Genomic DNA, 25,800 nt, shown 5'->3' with positions numbered 1-25,800 from the left:
GTTTCCTGACCATAGTTCTGATTATTATTGCTTATGGTATTTAAATCACTATCACTCTCTCTCATACAACCACATTAGAATGTAGTACCTAGCAGAGCTCTCGTATTTAAACGTTCTATAGACTATTATGTTTAAGTTTTAACCCACTTGTAATAGTTGCTTGCAGCTTGCAGAAGCCCCCATCTTCCATCGGTTGCTAACCATCTCTCGCATATCAGCTTACACTATATATAAGATTAACTCAGTCGAAGCTCTGCCCACGTACTCGTGCCCATTCGAATGCACCACTTTAAATGGTATTATACTTTAGTATTAAGCTACCCACTGTACGCTGCTCATTATCTAATGACCCACACTGTATTGTGGGCCATAGTTTTGCCCCCAATCCAAAAGAAAACAAGAAATTCCCCACACTACAAACAAGAAAAACCTGAAGAGATTACATTAATCGTTACCTTAAAGAAATTAAAGCTTTGTAGTTTATTTAATTTAAGAGACGTTTACTGGAAGGAAAGGGATTCTTGAATGTATTGTAATTAATCTGTATAATTTCGCTACTAAGAAAAGTACCTTTAGAAGGAGTTGTAATGTTAACTTTAGAAATCCCGCTAAAAGTTATAATAGTAGAGTAGAGAAGAGAAAACACGCAAGCCTCTATATCATCATGACATTCTATACTAGGTTTTTATACCTAGCTCAGCCCAGTTAACATTTTTTACATAACATTGTTTTCATTCTGTTAACGAATCTATGTAATTGATGGTAAGCAAATGCTTCAAAGTCTTGTAAAATTGAGTGGTGCGCCGGCTAAAAGAGTCGCATCTGCGGTGTCGGTTTCGGCAATGCCAAACATGCCGGCCAGCAGACAGCCACTGGCGAAGGGATCGTCTGGCTCGAATTTGGCCGGCGGCGCTATTAGCACATTGTCGCCCTGATAGACATAGGGGAAGCGCAGTATCCAGTAGGCGCTCTGCGAGAGACGCGGCAACACGGTGCAGCCCAGGGTGAAGGTGTACTTGCCCACACGCACCTTGGGATCGACTATGATGTTGACGGGCGCCTTCGGGGTGACCACATGAATGCGCATTAGCTGCGCCAGAAAGTTGACCTGGCCGCGACACGGGCAGGGGAAGTATAGTGGCATATTGTTGTTGATCAGCTTGCTGCAGGTGTCGCGTTCGATGTCCGCAGCGCCGCGCAGCACTCGATCCGGACTGCACATCATGAAGCGATGGCCACGCGAGCACTCGTACTCGAGGCCCACGAAGATCTTGAGGGCGAGGCGATCGCCTTGCTTGCGATAGCGTTGATTCTTCTTGCCCATCTGTTGCATCGGATGCTTGTGATGCGGCTGCAGCAGTCGCACATGCACGTCCCAGGGTAGCAAGAAATTGGCGCCCGAGAGGAAGCCGCTCTGGAAGTGCTCCTGCAGCCCGGTGTTGTGGCTATAAATGGAGCTGGGACCCACGCAAGCCAGCGACCAACTGGGGAACAGCGGCAGCAGCTCACACCCACTGCACATGTGCACCAGCCCGGGCAGATATTCCGTGGTAGAGACTACCTCTGGCATCGAAGCAACCGGCTGCGATTCGGGACAGCTGTCGCTGAGTGCTTCGGTGGCAGTCTTCTGGTCGCTGCGCTCCTTCAGGTGCAGCACTAACTCGCTCTGCGTGTTGGCGCTGGACGTGTCGCTGCTGGGGCTGTTGCTGCGGCTGCGATTGCGACTGCTCTGCCCGCTGCTGCATATCTGAGAGCTGATCTCGGGAGACTCTGCTTCTTCGCCCTCGTTGAGCGAATCGCCGAAGCCCGCTATGGACATGTTCAAGTCGGAGCCGTAGGTTGCCGAAAGAGGCTGTGAGCAGCAGTCGCCCAAGGTTTGGTGTTGCTTCTGTGGCGCTGGCTCGGCCACTTTGATCGGCTGTGAGTAAAGCTCGTCAGCTGCCTCGGCGTCCAGATCGCTGTGTCCCTGAACGGCAGGCTCGATTCGGTTTTTATTCGCCAACAGCAGCGGGAAGGCGGCCTCAAATGCCGCCGCTCGATAATCACTAATTGAAGGCGTAAACAGGGGAAACTGAAACTTTTTGACCTTGACGCACAAGTTGCACATGACCGCCATTTGCTCGTAGTAGTCATAGTTGGCCTGCCGCAGCGTGAACGGATCCTCGCGCCTGCCCTGCGTGCGTCCGCAGTTGCAGCTGGAGATGTGCACAATGCCGCTGCTGTGCTTGTCGTGCGCCAGATCCTTGGGCATGGTGCAGGGATGGCCGCGCAGGCTGAGCTGTTCGCACTGCTGCCGGCCATCGTGCCAGTATTTCAGGCAGACATCGCTGAGCTTGGCCAGCGCCATCTTCACATACGGACCGCGTCCTTCCTCCTCGAAGGCCAGCGTGGCATCCGCCAGCAGCTGGTTGTGGGTGGCGCTGCCGTAAATGGCAGGCGCAGCAAGCCTATAGGCGGACACGCCCTTCTTTAGGCCCAGCTCGCAGAGATGACCCCAGAATCTGATAGGAATAGAATTAGTTAACAAACGTATTTTTAATAAACTCCTCACTTACTTTTCCTCATAGTTAAGAATCTCTTTAAAGTCCCGCAGATAGGCTTGCTGCAATGATTTATAATGAATAATTACAGAAAATAAAGGTTTATAATATATATTTTCTTACATAGATTGTGTTATCTGTTACGTAGTTGGCATCGTGCACATTTTGAATCAGCAGTCTGTGTATTTCAGCCATGCAGATGTGCCAATCCCTCGCGCTCAGCAGCTGGTATTGTGGCGTTTGCGTTAACAGCTTGAAGGAGCCTTCGTCAAAGTAACCCTGCAGGGCATCTTGCACATGACGCTGCAGGAAATTCCAAGCGGTATGGTTTTTCTTGTAGTCATGCTCCTTGGAGTCGCGAGTTTGAAAATCCGCAGCAAAGGGCTTCACAAAGCCCTCGAATGGCGCAAGAGATATAATTTCCAAGTCTTCCTCCTCTTCTTTGGCATCTGGCTTGTTCATGGTCATGTTGAGCGCCTCAATGGCGTGCGACAGTTGATCCGGATGCAGCTCCTCGTGAGCATTGTAGTACACAAACTGCTTGTTGTTGGGCAGCGCCACCAGGGAGGTGTTCACGTTATTGGTCAAAATGTTGTACTGGCGCAGCAGCTGGTAGATCTGGTCCTCCGTTTTAAACTCATAGCCGGATATTTGATCACGTGTCTTCTCCTCATCCCGCGGGTAGTTTTCAAACAGAAAGAGCACACGCGGCGTGCAAAGGCGAGCTTGGTCGCCGAGCATTGGGCCTACACTTGTTTCGTTCAGCATTTGGAGCAGGAATTCTAGCACATGCTGCTCGCGTACATATTTTAGCAGCTGGCAGATGGTCACCAGCGTTGTGTCAAATATCTCTGCGGTCTCGGCATAAACCACAATGTGGCACACGTGCAACGCCAACAGCAAATTGCGTACAAATCGACTACGCATTTGGTAGTAAAAGATGTCGAAGTCAATAGAGGTTTGACTCAGCAGCTGCTGGCTCAGCACCACCTCATCGTAGGTGGTCTCAAAGTGCAGCATCAGCGTATTGGTGCCTGGCTTATAGTAGCACAGTATCTGTCCATCCGCCGGCTCATGCAACTTATTCGGCCTCATGTCGAAGGCGCTCATTTTGTTCGCCTGCGAGCCTCTCGAGCGCCCAATAACGCCGACAACCACCAGCGAGTTGTTCAGCTCTGCTAGCATAGATCTGTAGAATTGTACGTGGTCAAGTTTTGCTTATTATATTTTTTAACACTTACTCAACATTTTCAGGTATGTCTGGATATTTCCAGGTATAGAAATTGTCGGAGCTCATATTCTGCATGCAGCGGTAACAAAAACAAGGCAAACATAAACAAGCTGAGATGGCAGCAAATATATCGATGTATCTCAAATATCGCCACGCTCACCAATAGCTATCGATTCATATATTTTGGTAGCAGCACCAAGAGCTATCGCTTTTTGAATAAATATAATTACACCCGTTTAAGTAAAACAACTCAATTTCTTTGTTTCTCTAAAGCAATTAAATTTTATTGTAAACTTTTTGCCATTTATAAATACGTTTAGCATACCTTACAGCTTTCCGTATGCCATAGCGTGTGTGTATTTTCATTTCTTTCCATACTTTTGCTTCAATTATGAATGTTAAATGAGATTTAATGTGCATGATTAAGTATAATGTATAATGCTTTAATTTGGAGCTATATAATGTTCAATTAGGTATGCGTGTTTGGCTTAATGAGCACCTAAAATGATGTATGTGTTTTATATATTATCATATTTATGCAAAGAGCATGTTGAGAGAGTCTACTAATACTATGTGTGGCCATAATTAATAGAGCATACAGTAGAGTAGAATCATAGAAGAGAGTGCATTTATCCGTTCATTCGAGAAGACTTACGATCAATTATTAAAGTGCTAAAGTGGTTTATAAAATGTATGTTCGTTTTTCTTGTTTTCATTTATTATTTTGTTTACTCCTTTGCCATATTGAGCACATTTAAAATACTTGTATGTTTAGATTTCAATTGCTAGAAATACTAGTATCTACTACAAAGAGAATCGTGGAGTGAAGAACTTGAATGCTTCATCAAGGTATTTACAAATTAATTTGATTGGGTGTTTGATGTGTCGAAATTCATGTCGTAATCTTATGATTGGGTTTTGTGTGGGTCTAGCGGTTAACCCTTTTATTTACATTGTTTAAGTTATGTATTATGAAATTCTTTGTGCTTTGAATAATTGTGTATGTACTTTTATATTGCAACTGTCGGCTCAGTGGAACATCAAATGAAGTTCCATTTAATATTAACAAAATTAAATAAAAACAAAAACTAAAACTATTTATTTTTATTTTACATATACATGTAAATTTTTTCCTTCTTTTTTTTTGTAGGGTATAAATATATTTTCTTGAACAATCAGATGTATCAAATTTGTATCGTTTGTATTTTGTATTTATTTTTCAGTTTGTAACGGTTTCATTCGCGACATTCTTACTCCACGTTTTGGCAGTGAACCTGAGCTAACTTCTTTGTTTTCTTGTTCAATTTACTTTACACAAACATTTCCATTAAATATCTTGTACACAACTTTATTCAAATCATCTTTAAGGTAGCTACAATATTTAAGCACATGATGAGAACATATGTATTATGATGTTTGATTGATTCATTTAAATAAATATAATTAAGCACACATTAGCAAAGAAAATAATATGTATTTGCAACAACCAGAGTGTTTTATTTTTTATTTCGTTTTTGTTTTTAAATATTTTATTGAAGTTTTTCTTCACTGAAAATAGTTTTAACTACACACGCTTTCAGAAAAAAACTCCATTTGCATTATAACTAAATAATTTTATATCATTTTTCAGGCCATTTATTATAAATATATGTTTTTCTTTTCTTTTCATTTTTTGTTTTTTTGTTTTGTTTTTGTATTGATTTTGTTTTTATGAAATATCATCACAAAATTGATGAATTTACGATTCAAACATTCTTATGGCTAACGATGCATTTTATCGGTGTTTGTTTTTAAATTAAGTCTAGACTTTGAAATTAGCATTGAAAATACAGTTATGAAAAGGAAAACTATAGATAGAATTGGGCAAAATCTTGTAAAATTATAATTAAATTGCATAAGTTTTATTCTTTGTTCTTGGATCTTAAAGCGGCTAAACTTAAAATTAAATTGTATTTCGCTTGCATTTCATATGTTAGTATATATATGTATGTAATTCAATGATTTCTTTTAATATTTATTATTATTTGTATAATTATTATTATATTCTTTATAGAAGAAACAGCGCAGTTTACAGCGTTTTTGCGCGATCCAGCAGATCGCTGATGAACTTCGATATGTCCGATTGCGGGCGTTTGCACACTGCGAGTAATCTCTGCAGAAAGAAAGAGAGAGAGAGAGAGAGAGAGAGAGCAAGGCGTACATATTAAAGAAAACAATACATTTAAATAAGAGATTAAAGATCGACCAGGAGTCGAGTCATAATACTCACAATAAGATGAGATCTTCTTATGTCGTCTGTGTCCATGTCTAAGATTTCATCAATATCCACATCGATCGCCTCGCTCTGCACAAGAAGACAATAAATAAGAGATCTGTCTGGGTCTGAGTCATGGCGCGCTGTCACTTACCGGTGGATCAAAGAGCTTCTGCAGTTCATCGTATAGCCACATTTCGACGGCCAGACGCTTCCTGATCAGGCTCATCTGATGTGAGCCATATTTGGCTGTGAGAAACTTTTCGCGTCGCTCCTTGACCTCGGAGCCCTTCTCATTGAAGTTGACGCGCAGATTTGTTCGGTTCGGCGAGCGCTCGCAGTCGTTCATCTGTTCCAGTCCGCACTGCATTTTCCAAAGAGCTAAATGCAATCGCTTCCTCTTTGTATTATGATTAATTAACAGTGCCGCGTTTATTGAACCTGCAACTGCGAGCACGATTAATTGGCGTAGCTGTAATTGAATGCAAACAGAAATTGACCATTGAAATGCAATCCACATAAATACACTGCACACACACATATACATATAATCTTGTTGTCAATTGAATTAAACTTAATATTATGCAAGTGATGCTGCGAGCTGCTTTCCTCATGCGTCATGCGCTCGCCAACTGTTGAAACTGTTGGGCCTTGCATTCGCATTCATTCCCATTGGCCCCCAAAGCCAACTCTGAATTCCAGTTATTAATGCCCGCTTTGGCCCAAAGGCATTGGCAAATGCCCACACCTATGACTCACCAAAGACTCTTCCCATCGGCAGTGAGAGTCGCTGCCCATAAAGTCCGTCTCTGATTCATGCTATGCTCAGTGTGTGTTTATTGCTGTTATATCGCCAGAGCTCTGTTCTGCTTTATCTATGGCCAAGACTTGACATGCGAACAGCAAATAGGAATAATGACCCCCACATACCACTGCCCGCGTCTCGCTCACAGTTAATTTAATTAATGTGTAATGCGTGCAATGAATGCTCCTCTGATTCGGCTCTGTCCCTCATGACATTTGACTCGATGTTTGGACTTTTGTGCTCCGATGGTAGGACAAGACACACTCGTGTCCCACTTTGACAGCTTATCACAAAAACTTTCCTCTAATAAATCATACATTTATTTTGTGCTTATAAATAGATAAATATATATATGTATGTATGTACATCTAAGTGAAAAAATATGCATACTGAGGAATAATATGTATGAAGAAACTAAACGAATTTGCGATTAAATTTTTATTGTTGAGAAATGATAGCTCAAAATTCAACCTTAATTTGATTCTTTACTTGTTGTAAACTATTCAAAAATGCTGCTGGGTTATCAAAAATAGGGAATAATAGGGGGAATGTGCAGATTTTCAGATTTTTATTATTATTTTATTTATTTATTTATATATATATTTTTTAAAATAATATAAGCACATATAATATTCAGAAACCATACAAATCTTGCAAATTGATTTTTCTAAATAATTTACAATGACTTTCAGTGTTAAGTTTATATGCTAGTAATTCCTACTAAATGTGTAAACTAACAGAATTCCAGGAAGAAATTGAGTCTCGTAGTCGCACTCTATTTATTTTTCGGAACAAGTACGTGAGAAATATATACATACATATACATACATACATATATTCAAGGGCATACATTTGTTTTTCTCCAATATTATCTTTAGCTGTGAAAACAAATACCCAATACGAAATGTTTACAAAACAGAAATGAAATTATTCAGAATTGAATTTCGATTGATTATAAAATGGTGTATTTAATTGAAAATGGAAAATCTGGGTATAATGGTTTTCTTTTTTAATATAAATATACATATTTAAAACATTTAGAAGAATACATGCACAACATTTTTTTTATATATGTATTTTATATATGTATTTTTATATATGTATTTTTTTTTATATTTGTATCGTAATGAAAACATTTATACATATATGCATATGTACTTATGTATATATATTTGTATTATTTTTATTAATTTTATCTAAGCAAATGTAAAAAAATTCTGACAGCCCCGTTCAGTCAAACTAAATAAACACAAATTTGTAATTACAGAAAAGATTCTTCCAGATGAAGCCCTAATCAATTGCCAATTTACAATCATATTTGCCCATGGCAAATGTCAATTCTGATTTGGCATTGAGTCGAGCTGATGGAGCGGAGATGGAAGTTGTTTGGGTGCAGTTAATTGATTCGTGGCGCATATCAAATGCAATTCGCTGCCCAAATTGGCAACATACGATTGAAGGCTTCTCTCTCGATTTTTCCCCTCCCCCTGCCCCACCCTCTCGCTGTCTATAATTTGAGGCTAGTCACATTTCCTTTCACAACGAATTAGCCAACTGGCAGGCAGGCAGTTGGAGAACGAAAGCACGGGCTAAATTGAATCAAATCAGCGGCGCTGGCAGAGGGCGAGTGGGGGAGGGCGAGCTCATGTGAAAATATGCATGTGGAGCCATCCCGGAAGTTTCCGCTAGGCTGCACAGGCGGCCGAGGGGGCTGAGTGGGTGGGTGGGAAAACTGTGGCGTCTGTCGACAGTTACAATGTTGTTACAATTTTTTGAAGTTACCCAGCAATTGCTCAGCGCTGCATGCAACGTGTTGCATGTGTTTTTACTAAGACTCTTTGTTGTTGTTGTTGGCCATTTCAACATCATATTTATGCAAAGCTCTTGCTGCTGTTGCCACAGCGTTAGATGTGGCAAGCAATAATAATAATAAAGGTAGCAGCACACATACCCACCCACTCGGCCCAGGTCTGACTGCAATCTTACAGTCGATCTGCAGTCAACGGTCAAATGCTCTCTGGCTGAAGTTGTTTTCATTATCTTTGAGAAATAGTGGTAGGAAATTCCTCGCATAATTTTTCTAAGCAAAACAATTACACAGATCCCACACTTGGGGCGAAAAAGTTAAGCGGGCACGTCACCTGAACCTGAGAACCAAATAAATGCCATAATATCATGACAAGGGCCCATCAAAAGTCGCCTGGCCCACTAGGCCAACGGATCTGCTCAATTAGTCGCGATGTAAGGCAATTTCCGGTATTTAACAGAAAAGAAAAACACACACATACAAACACTCAAACAAACCGAAAGCAATGCCAAGCTATTTGGCTAAGCAAAGTTTCCCCCCTTAGCTCAGTCTCATATTACCTACTCTGGGACCCGTTCCCAATACACCTTTCTCTCTCTCTCTCATTGTTGTTTGTGTCTCTTTCTGTTTCTTAGCTTGACATGCGAGTGACAAGTTAAACGTCAGTTTCATAATTGCTTATGACTCTTAAATAAATCTGGTATCAGATTTCGCAACACACACACTCACACACACACACATGGGCCACCCAATTGAATGGTGTGAAAAAGATAGCAATAGCTAGAGAAGTGAACGCATAACTCAGCACGATTGTTATTTTTAGTTAATGGTCGGAATATTATTTATGTATTTTTTGTAGATGCGGAAATCTTTTTACGTTTCTCTTGCCACACTCTGAACATGCTACGCTTGCCACATGGCCCGCAATGCAGGCGAAACTATTTCTATTTATTATTTTGAACACTTTGCGATTCCATTTGAAACTTTGTGCAACAACAAAAATAAAAATAAAAAAAAAAAATAAAAAATAAAATAAAAGCCGTTGTGTTGGGGCAATGCTCGTGCGTGGGTTCACATGGCATCGTATCATAGATTGTAGCGAGGGCAATCAGCGCCAGCTGCTGCGTGTCGTCCCTGTTGCCATTGACGTTTTTCTCTTTTTTTTTGCTGTTGTTTACTTGGCCAAAATATAGGTGAATAGACACGGGCATATGTCAACGCGGAAAATGTCACAGCCAAAATAAAAATATTTGTTGCTCTTAAAAAAGTTGTAAAAATAAATATTACTAAATTGGAAAATATTTTTATTTCCTTTTTAATATCATTATTTATTTATATTTTTTTGATGGAAGGCCTTAAACAGGGAAACTTTTTAGAATGTCAACGGAAGAACGGAAAGGTTTACTGGTATTTGGTTTGGCTAACTTTAGGAAATCTTTTGATGTTTTTATTTAAGAAATTATTTATGTGTAGATAAAAATTATAAATATAAAAGTCTTTTTTTTTTTATATTAGTGTAGCATATGAAAATAAAATATTTATAATATATATTTAAAATTTACACAATGCACAATTTTTATATTTTTGTTTATAATCTTTTAATATACTTTGCAAACTTTACTGATTAAATTTTTGTGTAAAGTTTATTAGTCATTTTATGATGCTTCTAAAATTAACCAAAAAATTCTACAGCTGCCAACTAATATCAATTTCCCATAGCTATCAGCTCCATAAACCGTATTAATCAGCTGCACACCTCAAAACGTATCAATATATATTGATGAAACAAGCAAAAAGCGAAAGCTTTGTGTGTATATCTACGAATCAGTTGGCAAATGATTTTAAATATGTATATTAAAGCATAAATATACAAAGTTTATAAATATTATATGATAGAAAAATATGTAACAAACGATTTATAATGAGTTAATTAAATCAGTTTTTTTCCAATAAAATACTTGAACTTGTTGGGAAAATATTGTAATATACATATTTATAAAATAAATCTCTGCCACTTCAAAGAGTTGTCAATAATACTTCAGCTCAATCATGCCTCAGTGTCGCTGTTATTCTAAATTGTGCGCAGTACAAGTCGTTCCCCTTACGCCATTCGTCTGTCGCCACTCAGGCTAATCAAATTTTGTCAAAAAAAGACGCAAATTTGATGAGCCATCCTATGCACAAGAACAATAAGTGGAAAATAAAGAGCAGAGCACCGATGCTCTGCCAAAAGTGGAAGAAGCGCTCTCAAGCAGCGCCCGAAAAAAGGGAACAAATCGCCAACGACAGCTCCCATCTAATTGATTTTTAAGTATCGCCAAAAAAAAAATGAACAACAGGGGGCGCTCCAAATGGCGACTGGCTGCTTTTATGGCAGACTCTTTGAGGTATGTAAATGTGTGTGTGTGTGTGTGTGTGTGTGTGTGTGTGTGTGTGTGTGTGTGTCTGTGTGTGGTGTGTGTGTGTGTGTGTGCGATTGCGTGTATGCAATGATTGTGTGTTTGTATTCTGCCTGTTTGTGTGTTTGTTTTGCCCTCCTGCTGTCCATTTGTGGCAACGATGCAAATCACACGCCACAAAATTCGAGAAGTGGCGCAATTGCCGTTAAGACCTTTTACGACATCACTGTGACCAGTATATATGTATGTATATATGTACATATATCTATATATAGAGTATAAATACACTTTTATTTAGGTGCCCAATTTCGAGATTTATGAACAAGGTCTGACGCTGAAAATCTATGCTAATTTCAATGAAATTGCCACAAAACGCTTAATTATTTATTAATAGCTGTAACCATTTAAGGTGTTGCTGTTCAGATAAACACAAACAAGAGTTCATTAAGGGAATGTGTTATGTAATAATGAACGACTATTAGATATCCTGTTTAGAGTTGTATTAATATGCATGAAACTATGAATATTGAATGGTATTGTTTTTGACATGTTTTATGGTTGCTAACAATACTAATGTATACTAATATACATATAAATAAATAATGCATATTAAACATTTCTGATATTTGGGTAACGAATTCATTTGAGTAAATATATTAAGAGTACAACTAATATTTTACTCAAGTTTATTTAATTTATTTTAGTATTCTATAAATAGATAGATCTAAGTTTTGTTTGTAAACAAAATTTTTCCGTTTGGGAATATTTTCTATGTATTTGGGACAATCAGCAAATTATTAACATTTATTTTCATTTCCATTTCCATATTGATTGACTAGAGTTTGAGTGGGAATCCTAACAAATGTTAATTTATTTTGCAAACAGGCTATTAAAATTTATTTTACCAATTATCATAAGAATTTCTTATACAAATAAAATTATATTTGATTTAATGCGCCACTTTGGCTATAAATATGATCAATAAATAGTTCAGAATTGTCTTTTAATTCTCAACTCGGTGCCGAGCGTCGCTGATTGTTGCCTCTGTGCTCCAAGTGTTATTTGAATGTCTGCCAAAAAAAAAAATAATAATAAAAAATTGTTTTCGGGGCGTTGCGACGTAACTTTTCGCATCATTTGAGCATTTGTGCGGTTTAATGGGTTTTATGTGTGTATTATTTTTATGCCGCTGCGGACTGTCTAAAATTGGGCTAATGACTGCAGACTGCGGCTTGTGGCATTCAGACCAGATTGAAATGGAACTCAGAATATAGTATTGTAGAACCGAAAATACCGAAAATACCGAAAATACAGCCGCAAAAGATTTGAATTAAAACTTTTACTGAGCCGCCGAGCAGGGGAGAGGAAAATAACTGAGCGTAGATTTACATAAACGAAATCAAATATACGAACAAAAGAAATGCAAATAGAAAGAGTGTGAGAGAGAAAGAGCCATAAAGATGTATATCGTATATACGGAGGTGTAGGGGCATAAATATGATAAGGCATTGAAAATGAGTTCATTAAGTCGAAACGGGGCAAAGCCGTGGCATTAACCCATATTGAAAACCAGTTGCAACTCACATGGAGACGGATATCTTAGAGAGCGAGAGAGAGAGAGAGTGACAGAGAGAGAATGAGCTGCTTTTGGAAATTTGAAATTCATTCATACGAGTTTCCATAAGGGGCATTTGTTGTTGCTTTCTAGAAAAGTGAAATGTGACGCGGCTATGCTAAAAAAAATATAAATAAACAAATGCGGGGTCTACAAACGAAAGCAAACAAATATCTAGCTTTGTGTATGCAAATGTTTATGATTGACTAACAAAGATATTATAAAAAAAAAAAAACCAAGCATTTATATTTTTATACTTTTCACTAATATCACTTGCCCTGCCTGGGAACAGAGACTCGAAAATAGGCATAGACTAGCCTCTATTAATATTACTTACTATTTCTCATACGTCAGCTTATCAGGTGGACATTACAATAAATTATATATTATATAGTATGTATTTGGAATTACAGCAGCCGTCACGTCGTCTCATTATATAAACAACAGTTGCAGCGCGGCAGCTGATAAGCCGCAGCTGCCACAGTCTCAGGCACTGGAAAAATTTCCATAAGCATTCATAAATCTCAATATTAATAATAATAATAATAGTAATAGTATTATTATTATTTTTAATAGTCATCGAACACTTTTCAATGGCAATTGGGTTTCTCTGATTTCATCACACCTCGTCAATCATGATTGATGGAGGCGCGTGCTCGCCTACCCTTTGATATATGCTAATGGGTTTTCGGGCGCAGCATCACATTTTTGCGAATTTCTTCAGATTCCTTGAATAGATTTAAATTAATCAGAAGACTACAAACAAAAAGGAGGGAAATACGAAAATTAAGCGAAAACGAACCAATTAATCAAAATCAAGCGTTAATGGACGACTGACAGATACGGATACACGAATTCAGATACAATTTGGTAGAGGAACTGAGCACATTAATATCATTTCAATACAATATATGTACTTGTAGGCTAAATGGAACTGTTCACGGAATATGTTAACATTCTGTTCAATCAATGTAACATAACATTAACATCATTCCGCATTCTGCTCAAATACAAAATTCAATCAAAATGTATAAACAATGTAAGATTTCAATTAATATGCTATCAATATCAATATCGATCAATTCATATATTGCCACAAGTTCAATCAATTGAAATGATCAATAATTTACCTCAATGTGTTCAACCAATATGAAAAGTTAAGTTCAATCAGTGTGCGACAGAAGTAAGTTCAATTGAATTATTCAATTAATGAAGATCTCAAAAATTCCATGAATATAAGAAGTCAATAGAACACATATACTTATAGAAGTTGCCTTAGATAATGCTCAAGAATAATTTATTTAATTATTTCATATAAATTAGGAGCGTTTTGTTGGCAGGAAATAAAATAAGGCAGATACCCATCTAGACCCAGAAAGGCGTACCTATAAAGCTGAATTACGGTCCGCCCCTATTGACAATTGTGATAATTAATTTTCTGTGTCTGTTGTATTTTGTGCTTTACGCTTTTGGGGCACGTTTGGCAGTTAGGATCGCTGGCAGCTTAATCAAGCCCGCATTTCCGACTGCTTCTGCTTGTTATTTCATTCGACCCACACGAAAAATAGAGAGCAACAGCAAGAAAACTTCAGCGCAATAAACTTAATTAAAAAAATAAAAAGTAAACAGAAAATTTCCACAATCAACAAAGGCATTCAATATATGTTCATATAGAAAATCAATATATATATACGTATGTATATGTGAGTATATATAAGTTCTCTTTTAAGTTCGATGCACGTTTCGCAATCGCAGTGCTTGTGAGTCAGCTGAGCTCAGTTGGTTTCTTTGGGTTTTTGGCTTCGGAGAACGCTGTAAGACGAATACACAATTCTCAGTTATTCAAAAGGCTAATTTGCCTTATTGTTTATTCATTTCGCAACGGTCTGTGGCCTGCCAAGCCATATTCACTACCCCAAACAGGGATTTAATCAATTTTGGGCACATTATTGGGCATAGCTGACTGATTAATACTCGATCTGGCTGGTATTGGCTGACAGATAACTCAGATCAAGATCTTCGCTTTACCTAAGCTCTCTCCAGAGCCCATATACCCCTTCTTCATTCTTGATTGCTTAAAAACCCAAAACTGAATTGAGGTTACGCTGCGAGCAGCAAAAAAAAAAATAAAAATAAAAATAAATAAAAACGAACATAAAAACGCAGCTTATGGATAAATAATTACAAGTGAAAACACCTACGAGAAACACGATCTGTGTGTGGTGTCAAGTGGCTGGCCCAATGGGCAGGCAGTCCGTCCGTCCATCAGTCACTCACTCACTCACTCACTCACTCACTCACTCACTCACTCACTCAGTCAGTCAGTCACATCAAGACAAGTGCTTGCGACACAGAGCTAAGTTTGTTGACCCTGGCCACACATACACACACACACACACATATATACATATGCATAAGTATGTCTATTTGCTTGTGTGTGGCTAGAACTAATGGAGTCATATTCAAATGGCCAAAAATGAATTGTCATGCCAAAAAAGTTGTACAATGTGTTTGTAATATAGTTGGCCAAAAAGTTTTTCCAAATAAAACGGTTTGCCCATTGATTCTCAGAAAAAAAAAACTCTGCCCACTCGACATCGACTCAAGAAAATTAGTAACAATAAGCAAAACTGTTTTTCTAGGCTGTTTTTCGGCATTTTGTTGTCTAATTTATTATTTGCGCAACGTTCTGTGTGCCGTGCGAGATTGCGTCATGGGGGACAAACAATCGAGGCGAGGTGAGAGCTCTCCAATATACTAAGTGGGAGAACGGGCCAATTGGCCAGATTATTTATAAATAGACGGATTGGCCGACATTCGGCCAACGTTTGTCCACTTGGATTATGTAAACATTTCTACAAGTGGAATCAGCAGAGTCCACAAATAGCATTGGATGGGAAGACAAAGAGAATGAGATATTCAACAGGAAATCAATTAAAAGTGGATTTCAATTCATTTTTGGTCTAAAGAGATGAATATTTAATATTATTTCTAAGCAAACTGAAGTGAAATGGGGCACATCAATTGAAATATTTTATTTAATAATATAAGTTTTATGTTTTAAAAAATATATTATTTTTTTTTTTTTTATAAAATAAAAAAATATTTTTCTGAAATTATTATATTTTTATCTATTGGAGAATTATTATTATTTCTTTATATTTTATGCACATATTTTTAATTTCATTTTTTGTATTTAAAAACTCTTGTCAACATTTTTTTTTTATTTGTTTCTTTTTCTTTTATAATTATTTTTTGAATTTTGTTTTTATATTTCATGTCATATGATTTATTATTATTTTATTTTTCCCTTAATATAAAATATAAATAGTTTGGGAACATATAACTATATATAAACTATATAAGTTGAGATATAAACATTTATTATTAACTCGATATATGTATATTAAAATTTATTAATCACTAAATTCAGCTTTAAATATTTCTAAATTATTACACATTGAAAATAATAATTGTTACACAGTAAAATAATAAAAATAAAAATCAATTCCTGCCATTTTCCGAGATTTTCTAAGTATTAGATAAACATGAAACTCTCTTTATTTTACTGGCAATCGCAAGCAGAGAAAATGCATATGTTTTTCTATAGATCAAAGCTCTGCAAACAAGCAGAGACATATTCCAAGAAACTGCCTATGCTTATCTAGGAAACGCTTACATTTCATTTCCTTCTAACAGACGATGTCAGACACTGATATAGTACTTTATTTACATGACTTATCATGAACTATGCAGCACAAGCAGCAGCAGCAGCAGCATTTTATCAAAGTCAAAGTTCTTCAGCTCGATGGCTACGAATCGATAATGTAAACAGAACTGCGAAGCCAAACGCAATTCAAAGTCAAAGTCGCACAAAACGAAAAGTGGGAGGTGTAGATCGGGGGAGAGGGGCGTGCAAGGTGGGGTAGGCATGCGATAGCAGCAAATCGTGTTGTATACAGATGAAATGCACTGAGTGTGAATCGAATGCCAATCAAAAAAAAAAATGAAATATATATGAAAATACTGTCTGGCACATGTCGAAACATGAAATACCCTTCAAGGGCAAAAGGTTTTTCTTTACGTAACGGAATGCTGATTTAATAATGATTGCCTTGCTTGGATGGACTTTTTCGAATCGAGTATTTTTATACATTTTATAATCATAATTCAGCAATCAAACTTTACGTAAAAATGTTTGTGTATATAAATATATAATCTAATAATGTATAACAATTTAAATCGAGTTGAATTTGATAAAAATATATATAAATATATACACATATGTATATTTTTTTTAGATTTTGGTTTTATTGAATTAAGCTATAAGAATATTAATGTCTTTTTACAGAATGTATGACCATATATTTATACATATATATTTAAAAATAAAATTAAAATAAACTTCAGTTTTTATATAAATTTATTTAAGAATAACTTCCATCGGGCTAACTCTTCCATTAAAAAAATCTGTAATTTTCAATTTAGTTTAATATTCAATTATAAATTAAATACCAATTTCTATACTCTAAGTTACACTCTACACGACATGGCAATCATACCAAGGACAGCCAAAGAACTTGAACAATGTACAATATAATATGAGCGATATCTATAAATAGTCCAGTTAGTGATAAATAATGCAGTTGTAAATTGTGCGGGTCTGCGCTGTGTAGAGCGTAGCCATTTAAATGAATAACTGAGAAGGTGGCTCTGTCTATGCACACACATACATACGTACACACATACATACGTACTCTGTTGCTGTTCATCATCAACACAAATTGTGACCAGCACAAATCACGACAATCACGCAAAATGCACGCAACAAGAACAAAGCAACGCAGCGGGGACGATAAAAGCGGTGGGGATTGGGGGCTGGGGTTATGGTTGGGCCTAGACTCGGTGCGGTTACGCGAACGCGGCTCTTGCTTTATTATTTATTTATTTATGAACGCGGGCAAGTTATGTATGTAGTGTGTAAATGCATGTAGATGTTGCCATAAGTTCTATATAACGGCTGTTGTCGGTCGCCTGGCAATGATGGAGGCCATAAAGACGTCATGCACACATGTCCATATGCCCCCACACACTAAATGAGTGTGAATTGGAGTGAGATAGAGAGAGATAGAAAGAGAGAGAGAGAGACAGAAACAGAGTGTGTGTGTATACGACTGCAATGATTAGCGCACAAGATGCAATGAGCTCGAAGCAACACTCTATCAATATGTATATAAACGCCTTGTGATTGTCTATAATAAAAATGAAAATAAAATTCCAACATGAGAGAACGAAGAGATTTCTTAAGTCGCCAAAAGAAATACTCTAACAGAAGAGCAACATTTATTTACTTTATTTCACACATTAGTTTTCTTGGTAAAGTTATTTAGAGAACTTATTCAATATGGCCTTAACAAATGTTCCTTCTTCTTATATATATTCATATAATTGTAGCTGGAAAATAGTCTCTTTGAGCACAGGACTTTACTAATAAAAGAATTAAAGCAACACAAGCAATGAACTTTTATATATATTAATATATTTTAGTACTGTAAAAATGTCATATAATATATCGTATTTCAATTTTTAATAATATTGCTCAAATTAGCTGAGTACGATGAACATTTTGTCAAATAACAGAGAAATTCTCTGTCTCATTGTCAGCCTAGTTTGTAGATGTCAATAACGTTTTAATTTACATCTATGTATTATATGTAGTTAGCTAGATAAGTTCATATAATACTCTCTGTAAATTCCGCCAAGCTGTAAATGTTCACATTACTCATACGTCCCATTCGCGCAGCGCCTGCCACTGGGTTAGAGTTCAATGGCACGTGAGCTACGCGCTGTGCACTCTCAGCTCCGCACACTCCCCTCGGCTGCGCTGCACGCTCGACAAACTGTAATTATTGTGTACCATTCTAGTTGGATTTTAATGCTGATAAGCTTTGATTCTCCTGAATTTGCTGTGCATATCTATTGGCTGTTGTACTCGACTGCAGCTCGAGTTGGTTTCACATTGAAACACCTGGCAGCTAATGGCTGCATGAATCAGCATCGGAAATATTATATGTATGTTACGTACACTCAAAAAGAAACAATTTTTCATGTGTTACACTTTTACTCGTGTATGTATGCCCGTTTTCAATTTCAAGCTAAACTTTAACGAGCCGTCAATATATCCATTTGGCCTAATGGCCAAATGTAATTGCCCCAATATCCGGTTCAAGTTGTTCCTCAACCGTCATCTGTTGACCGACCTCTGTCAGCTGCTCGAATATTTATATCGAGTTGACAATTTGACATTTCGCCAGCGAGGCTGCATTAAATATGCATAGTACCCTGAATTTGCCTACAAAGCGATAAAATTGGCTAAAATATTCGTGCTCCATTTCTATATTATTTAAAAGGTTTTTTGATGTAACAGAAAGGAGGGAATTGTTCGTATCTTTGTATTTATGATTATTACTTAACTTTTGTAACTTTAATATATATTTGTATTCATTTATTTTGTATTTATTATAATGTTTAAATATTCTTTTGTATTTGTCATTATTAAATTATTTTAAATTGATATTTGATTTGTATTTCATGTTTATTTAATTTTTAGGTAATTATTATAAATAGAAAATTATGCTGTTTTTATTTTTATCATTTATTATTATTATATTTAAATATTATTATTAATCTTGTATTTATAATTTATGTATCAAAATAAATATACTATTTATTTTAGTTACTATTTATTTTATTATTCGAAAATTATGCTGTTTTTATTATCATTTAATATTATTACATTTTAATTATTATTATCAATCTAGTATTAATAATTTATGTATCAAAATAAATATACTATTTATTTTATTTTCTTTTTTTTTTTTACTTTTTATTATTATTTGTCTAGCGAAATAAATATAAGAAAGCAGAAAATATTTTAAATTCTTACTCTCTTACTCTTCTTACTCTTTAATGAATAAATAAATATTTTATGTGCAGAAAACACATGTATATTATTAATTAATGTAATGAAATTAATTGCCATAATCAATAAAAATGTGTAAAACATTTTAAGTTCGTATTTAAGCCTTACAGCCTCGCGCGATGTGCCAAATCTTGTGATTAAAAACTTACAAGATTTTATAATTCTTTATTAATAATACGCAATTCAAAATGAAGATAAATCTGGGCTTAGCCTGTATTTACAAGAATACAAATGTTAATAATATCTTAGTTCCATTTAATTGCTTTTCGTGTTAACAAAGAAGCCCAAGCGCTCAATTGCTTTTATTGATTAATTAGTTAATTTAATTTGAGCGACGCCTGTGAAACCGTATATAAATGTATATGTATATATTTAAAAACAACAACAAAAAACTGATTGACTTTCGCATATAATAAATCGTTTAACGTATTTCAAATTTGAATTCAATAGAATATGCCATTGAATGCATAACGCGTTCTCAATGAATCCAACTGCCGTTCGCTGCTCATTTGTATGTCGCGCAGCGTTTCTAATTATAAGCAAAAGAGCCCAATTTTGTTTACACATTATATTGTATGTATGTGATTTTTGTTATTATGGTTTTTCTTCCTCTTTGCCTGCTTTTGGCCATATGCCCTTCTATTTGCTACACATTTGGCGCGGCATTTACTCTGCGTGGCCCAATCTCAGCGAGCTGCCGCCGTGTCTTACATTTCCGCTTCGAAAGAGCGATATATACATATACGCATGCATATATACATATAGTTGTCGGAGTTGAGCATTTGGGGCCTTACAATATGCCGAACACGTCGCCGTTGCTTATTAATCTTTTTGACGAAATCTCCCACGGAACATGCTCACATTTTCAGACGTTTCGTTTGGCACTTTTCTCAGATTGAATTTGTTGTTTTTTGCTTTTGTTTATTTATTTTGTTTTATTTATTTTGTTTGTTTTTTGTTTTTCGTTTCATTTTTTTTTCTATTTCGGGTTTTGCCTGATGATGTGCGCTGCTCTCGAAATGTTGTTTAATTTCAAATTAATTTATTGCCATTCGGCGTACAACAAGCGTCATAATTAATGTTTGCTCTCTACCACTACTATACTGTGGGGGTCATGTCTTTAAACTCTGTCGAAGGTCGGCTGCTTGTTGTTCTGAAAGCCACTACACAAAAGGAGATTATCTTTCAATCTTTGAAAAACTGCACAAATAATATATAAAAAATAAATAAATACATAGACGCGCGTATCTTTCAATCAATTTTTTTTTTTCGGTTTTTTGTTTTCTTTTCGTTTGTCTTAAATAACTTTTTGCGAACAATAGAGGGCGAGCTGCGGAGTCTGGGCATCTTGTGGTTAACGATGAGGTCAACTTGGATACATCTGGCTTTCTAGACGTGCTTTGTTTTGCCTTTACTTTGCTTTGCTTTTTTTCGCATTGAGATATGTCTCAATACGTGTGTAATGGCTTTCAGATAGCTTTGTATCTTTGAGATAGTTTTGTACCTCTGAGATAGGCGTGTATCTGTTCTTAGTAAAATGCTGTATTTTTAAGATACTGTTGTAACTTTGAGATATTTTTACAGCTTTAACATCTTTAGCACACTTAAGGTACTGTTACATGCTGTAGATATTTTTCTATCTTACAGATACGTTTGTATATTTAAGGTGAATGCTGTAGAAATTTTTCTTCCTTTCTAATACTTCTGTATATTTAAGGTAAATGCTGTAGATATTATTATATCTTTCAGATACATTCGTTAATAGTATCTATAAGATTCTTTTGTATATTTGAGGTGAATGCTGTAGATATTATTATATCTTTCATACACTTTTGCTTATTTAAGGTGAATATTAAAGTATCTTTCAGATACTTTAAGGCTTAAAACATCTTGTATCTTTAAGATGCTCGATTATATTTTACTTCTAGCATCTTCTTGTATATCCAAGTTTCTTAATTAACCATTGCTAGAACGTCAGCCTAACGCAATTCGCGGCAGTCGCAGCACCCTGTAAATGTATCGATTAAGAAGACATAGCACACGGCAAAGCAAAGCAAAATATGTAAACATGTCAGAATCAAACGCGTGTGTTCAATACTTAATGTATCTTGTGCTTCGTATCTTTGGTTCTACTCTTTCTCTATCTGCCTCTCACTCTCCCTCTCTCTCTCTCTCTCTATCTCTGTCTCTATCTCGGTTTTTCTGTTCGCTTGCTCTGCAACGTGTGATTAGACACAACAGGCAATGGCATATGTTATGGCAGCAATAAAACCAGGTTACAAAATGCAGCCAGACACAACATTAAACTCGCCAACGGCACACTTAAAAATCAGCACAGAAGCGCACAAAGAGTGCAACAAAACAAAATAAATGCGAACAAAAAGTGAGTCTGCGATTGATAAAAAGTCGATTAAATCGAGTTGTGCTCGTAATGCAATCCAGCGTACCGTTAAGCATCTCCATTTACGATTTAGTTGACCATTCCATTCAAGACTTTTCTCTGCCTTTAACATTTAGAATGGCGCTAATACCATCAACTACTTAATACGTAACTAAAGCTGTGCGCTTGCTGAACTGTTTTAGCCCTTTTACCAATAAAAAATTGCAGCCTAAACTTTTTAATGAATTTGTTGGAACTTTTTGTGAACAAAAGATCAACCTGAGTTATTTATGCAACTGCATAAAACAGCTGCGAGATGACTTTTTATATGCAAAAACTGAAAGTTTCAATCTTTTATGTTTTTTGGGTCCAATTAATAGTTTCTAACTAAGAGCCAAGTGCATTTTATGTTAAGCTAAATAGTTCGAGCTGAAAATGGCTCAATTGTTGACTTTATCCATCAGCATTTTATAGATAAGCATGAAGCTGAATAGCTGAATAAAAAGTTCGAAACAACTTTAAACTACAAATATTTAGTTGATCTGCTGAACAGAAAATTGAAATACGCCAAGTATTTATATAACTAATTATAGTTAAAACTTGCTTTAAAATATAATTATATAAAACTATAAATATTTGAAAAATGGTATTTTTTATATCAAAGCTGTAACAACAAATATGTTTATATTATACTTAAAATATTAAAACGAATTTACTTTTTTTTAAAATTGTTTCCCCTCAAAATTTTCACTTTATTTTAGTATGTAAAAAACTGTTATCGAAGCCTTTATTTGACGCTTTTGCCCGTCATAGCCTAGTTCTACTGTACTCACTGGCTAATTCGTACCGCTTTATACATTCTCTGTTTGATTTGCTGCTCATCTAATGCGGCTGGCAGCCAAGTGCCCCCCTCTTGGACTGCGACAGCAACAGCAACAGCGACTGCGACGGCGGCTGAGCCTGAAGCGTGAAGCGCAGTTGCGTTTTCGTTACGTTTCGCTGAATGCATAGCCAACGGCAGGGCAGGGCAGGGTAGGGCAGGGCTGGGCAGTCAGCAGGCAGTCCAGAGACGGCCACCCTCCCTGCCAATAAAAGCCAAATGATAAAAAAGTATAGAGAAGAGGCCTCATATATGAAGTTGTAAATATGTAGGAGCTGGCAAAATAAACGAGCCAGCCACTGCATAAAATTCCACAGCTCGACACGCACGCACAGAGTCAGCTTGTGGCAGCTTCTGTGCCGCAATGTCTGGTACTCAAACCGGGCAGGTGGCTGGCTGGCTGGTTGTCTAGCTGGGCGCGGAGGCTTCTTTCTGGCCTGGTCTGCTCTGGCCGGAACGCTTGACCGGCTGATGCTGCCCGGCCGCGACTCAACTTAACTCAACCCAACTCAACCCGACTCGACTCGACTCGACTCGACTCGACTGACTGGCCAACAACTTGTACACATATTGGAATATTTTCCGGTTCTAGACATGAAGAAAGTGCGGTTCGCCTCTGGGCAATTGCGAGTCGCATAAATATTAAATGACCATCAATGAATATAATATATTGTATAGTCCTTAAAATATTTATTATTATTTATAATATTACTTTGTTTGCTTATTAATGCTTTGGCAGCTTTCCAGTGCATCCACAATTGATTTAGTCGTTGTTTAATAATTTCACTTGCAGCGATTTTTGTAATTATTTATTTTTGCTTTTTAGCTGTTTTAGGATTTTCCACTTTTCTGCGGCTACTTTCTGCTCAATGAAATTTTCATTTGCACGAGAGCACAATGAGGGCGCACTGAGACCGTGTGGAGTAGCACAATACACACAGGCACACAAACACGCTTACACACGGGGAGCAGCTCACACTCTGTTAAACAACCGGGCGCACCAAATGTACGCGACACGAGACAAAGTGTTTATTTAACTGTTTTTATTTAAAAATTTCATAGGCGGCAAAGTCAGATGAATTCAATCGAGTCCAACGCGCAGTCGATGAGCACCATGTAAAGACTGAAACTGAACTGAAAGCTGAGCTGAAACGCAGCCAACGGGCAGCCAGAGAGATACACAAGAAATGTTAACGGCCCGGTATCGCTGTTAACCGACAAAGAGCACGAGAGCCCGCTCCCGCTGTTAAAAGCTCAGGGAGAGACCGAACGCAGCGCCACTGTTAGTATTAACATTAACATTTGGCACTCTCTTCTCTGTGGGCTGTGCGCGTTGATTGACTGTTGATTTGTGGGCTTACACCGTGGTGCGATTAATGACAAGAGCTCAGCGGATGGCCGCACAATATGTTGAGCTTGGCTGCCTCGACTTAGTTGGACTTAATGTTGTTGTAGTAGTTGTATCACTAGTTATTGTTGTTGCTGCTCTTCTTGTGGTTGCTGTAGACCGCGCAGAACTCTCACTGTGCGATGGCACTTAAGTTTTTAGTTATGCATCAAAGCTAAACACAATTCAATTTTCAATCCGTTTCGTGTAGCGCGAACCGGTATAAGTATTTATGGCCTGGACTAGCAGCTTTAGTAAAATATATTTATTATCATATCAATAACATATAGTTCCTTGTTGTATATCTATATCAATATTAATGAAGCTTAAGTTCGGATTTGGGCTCTTAAGTTTGTAAATAAATTAACAAAAGCTTTTGAGAAAATTTTAGAGAAGGTAAGAATAGTTATATGATAATCTCATGAGAGTTATTTTAGTCTTACTTAAAATAAATACACATATTCAAGCCATGGATAAATCAAAAAGAAACTCATACAAAGTCAACGCAGTCTCTCTGAGTTTATACTTTACATAAATACGGGCAATAAAATTCAAAAGAAATATATATATAGTTGTAGTTATTAAAGTATTGACGCCGCCATTCGCGCTGTCCCAATCATTGGACGGGCATCCCATAGCGTTAAATGTCACGCTGTTGAGCATTGGCAATGGCCATGGCCACGCTTAGAATGCCAACAACAAAAGAGGCCGCGATTATGCAGGGAAAACAAAAACAAAATCACATGCAAAGCAAACGGGTCAAAATTACAGTTGAAGCTTAGAGTGACGGGAATAGTGAAGTGTGGAGAGTGGAGTAGGTAGAGTGCTGCGGGCTGTTATGCACAGCGGGATGTCTGCAGCCGCATCTCTAGCAGACAACTGTTAAGCGCTCAATAGCATGAGAGCAACGACTGTTAAATAGCAGCAGAGTAAGCTAGTTTCATTGCTCTTAGCTGTAGTTGAGTACGGGGCACGCGACAATATCAATAATATTATCGGATTAAACTGATAGATGGATGGCTCGGTTTTCGCAAATGTGACAGACGTCAGTCAGAACTGTCAGCGGAAGCGTTTTAGAAAATCGATAAATAAATATAAAGAGGCTCTGGCAGCTTAAACGCTCTTGTCTTCAGAGCTTTAACTTTTAATGAGCTGCCGTTTTGCTCTGACTGCTCTGACTGACATTTCTTTCTTTCCTTATGAGAGGCATTTTTTGTATGCTTAGCATCTACTTATGTAAGTATATAGTATACCTAAACCGTTGTTGTTTCTCAGCTGTGTGCCATTGCCATTAAGCATTTGGCATTTGCCATTGTCTCGAGGCACTGGCGCTAGATAATTGCGTTTAACTGGCAGCCGGCGAGCTCCCATTGTTGTTGGCATTCTCTTTTTGGCTCGCAACTAATCAAATATTAATGCCTTGGCTTTTTCCAGCTCGGCATTTAAATAATGCAGTAGCTCTAGCTTGTCATTTTCACTTACTTTTTTTTTGTTTTGTGCTTTTTCCGGGCATAAGCATT

General features: G+C 36.9%; 2 protein-coding genes across 2 annotated transcripts; both read right to left on the bottom strand.

The window, feature by feature from the left end:
* Positions 1-439: 439 nt before the first annotated feature.
* On the bottom strand, positions 440-3,911 carry LOC108649442 (nonsense-mediated mRNA decay factor SMG8). Its single transcript, XM_030383258.2, has 4 exons — positions 3,782-3,911; positions 2,664-3,729; positions 2,556-2,602; positions 440-2,501 (listed from the first exon to the last, which is right to left on the bottom strand). The coding sequence occupies exons 1-4, from the start codon at positions 3,844-3,846 to the stop codon at positions 776-778; spliced, it is 2,904 nt and encodes a 967-aa protein (XP_030239118.1). The 5' UTR covers positions 3,847-3,911; the 3' UTR covers positions 440-775.
* A 1,354-nt stretch (positions 3,912-5,265) lies between these two features.
* LOC115562233 (protein phosphatase 1 regulatory subunit 14B) lies at positions 5,266-24,041 on the bottom strand. Its single transcript, XM_030383315.2, has 4 exons — positions 23,606-24,041; positions 6,180-6,497; positions 6,041-6,115; positions 5,266-5,923 (listed from the first exon to the last, which is right to left on the bottom strand). The coding sequence occupies exons 2-4, from the start codon at positions 6,393-6,395 to the stop codon at positions 5,840-5,842; spliced, it is 375 nt and encodes a 124-aa protein (XP_030239175.1). The 5' UTR covers positions 6,396-6,497; positions 23,606-24,041; the 3' UTR covers positions 5,266-5,839.
* Between the last annotated feature and the right edge of the window lie 1,759 nt (positions 24,042-25,800).

Source organism: Drosophila navojoa, chromosome 3 (genome assembly GCF_054131105.1).
Source record: "Drosophila navojoa isolate 15081-1374.11 chromosome 3, UAZ_NAV_1.0, whole genome shotgun sequence".
In the NCBI taxonomy this organism is placed as follows: Eukaryota; Metazoa; Arthropoda; class Insecta; order Diptera; family Drosophilidae; genus Drosophila; species Drosophila navojoa.
This window is presented reverse-complemented; position numbering and strand designations above follow the sequence as displayed.

Coding starts and splice junctions, on each gene's coding strand:
- LOC115562233 (XM_030383315.2), bottom strand. CDS start 6,395: ATGCAGTGCGGACTGGAACAGATGAACGACTGCGAGCGCTCGCCGAAC. Junction 6,116..6,179: donor AGAAGCTCTTTGATCCACCG/GTAAGTGACAGC, acceptor CTTCTTGTGCAG/AGCGAGGCGATCGATGTGGA. Junction 5,924..6,040: donor TAAGAAGATCTCATCTTATT/GTGAGTATTATG, acceptor TTCTTTCTGCAG/AGATTACTCGCAGTGTGCAA.
- LOC108649442 (XM_030383258.2), bottom strand. CDS start 3,846: ATGCAGAATATGAGCTCCGACAATTTCTATACCTGGAAATATCCAGAC. Junction 2,603..2,663: donor TAACAGATAACACAATCTAT/GTAAGAAAATAT, acceptor AAATCATTGCAG/CAAGCCTATCTGCGGGACTT. Junction 2,502..2,555: donor ATTCTTAACTATGAGGAAAA/GTAAGTGAGGAG, acceptor TATTCCTATCAG/ATTCTGGGGTCATCTCTGCG.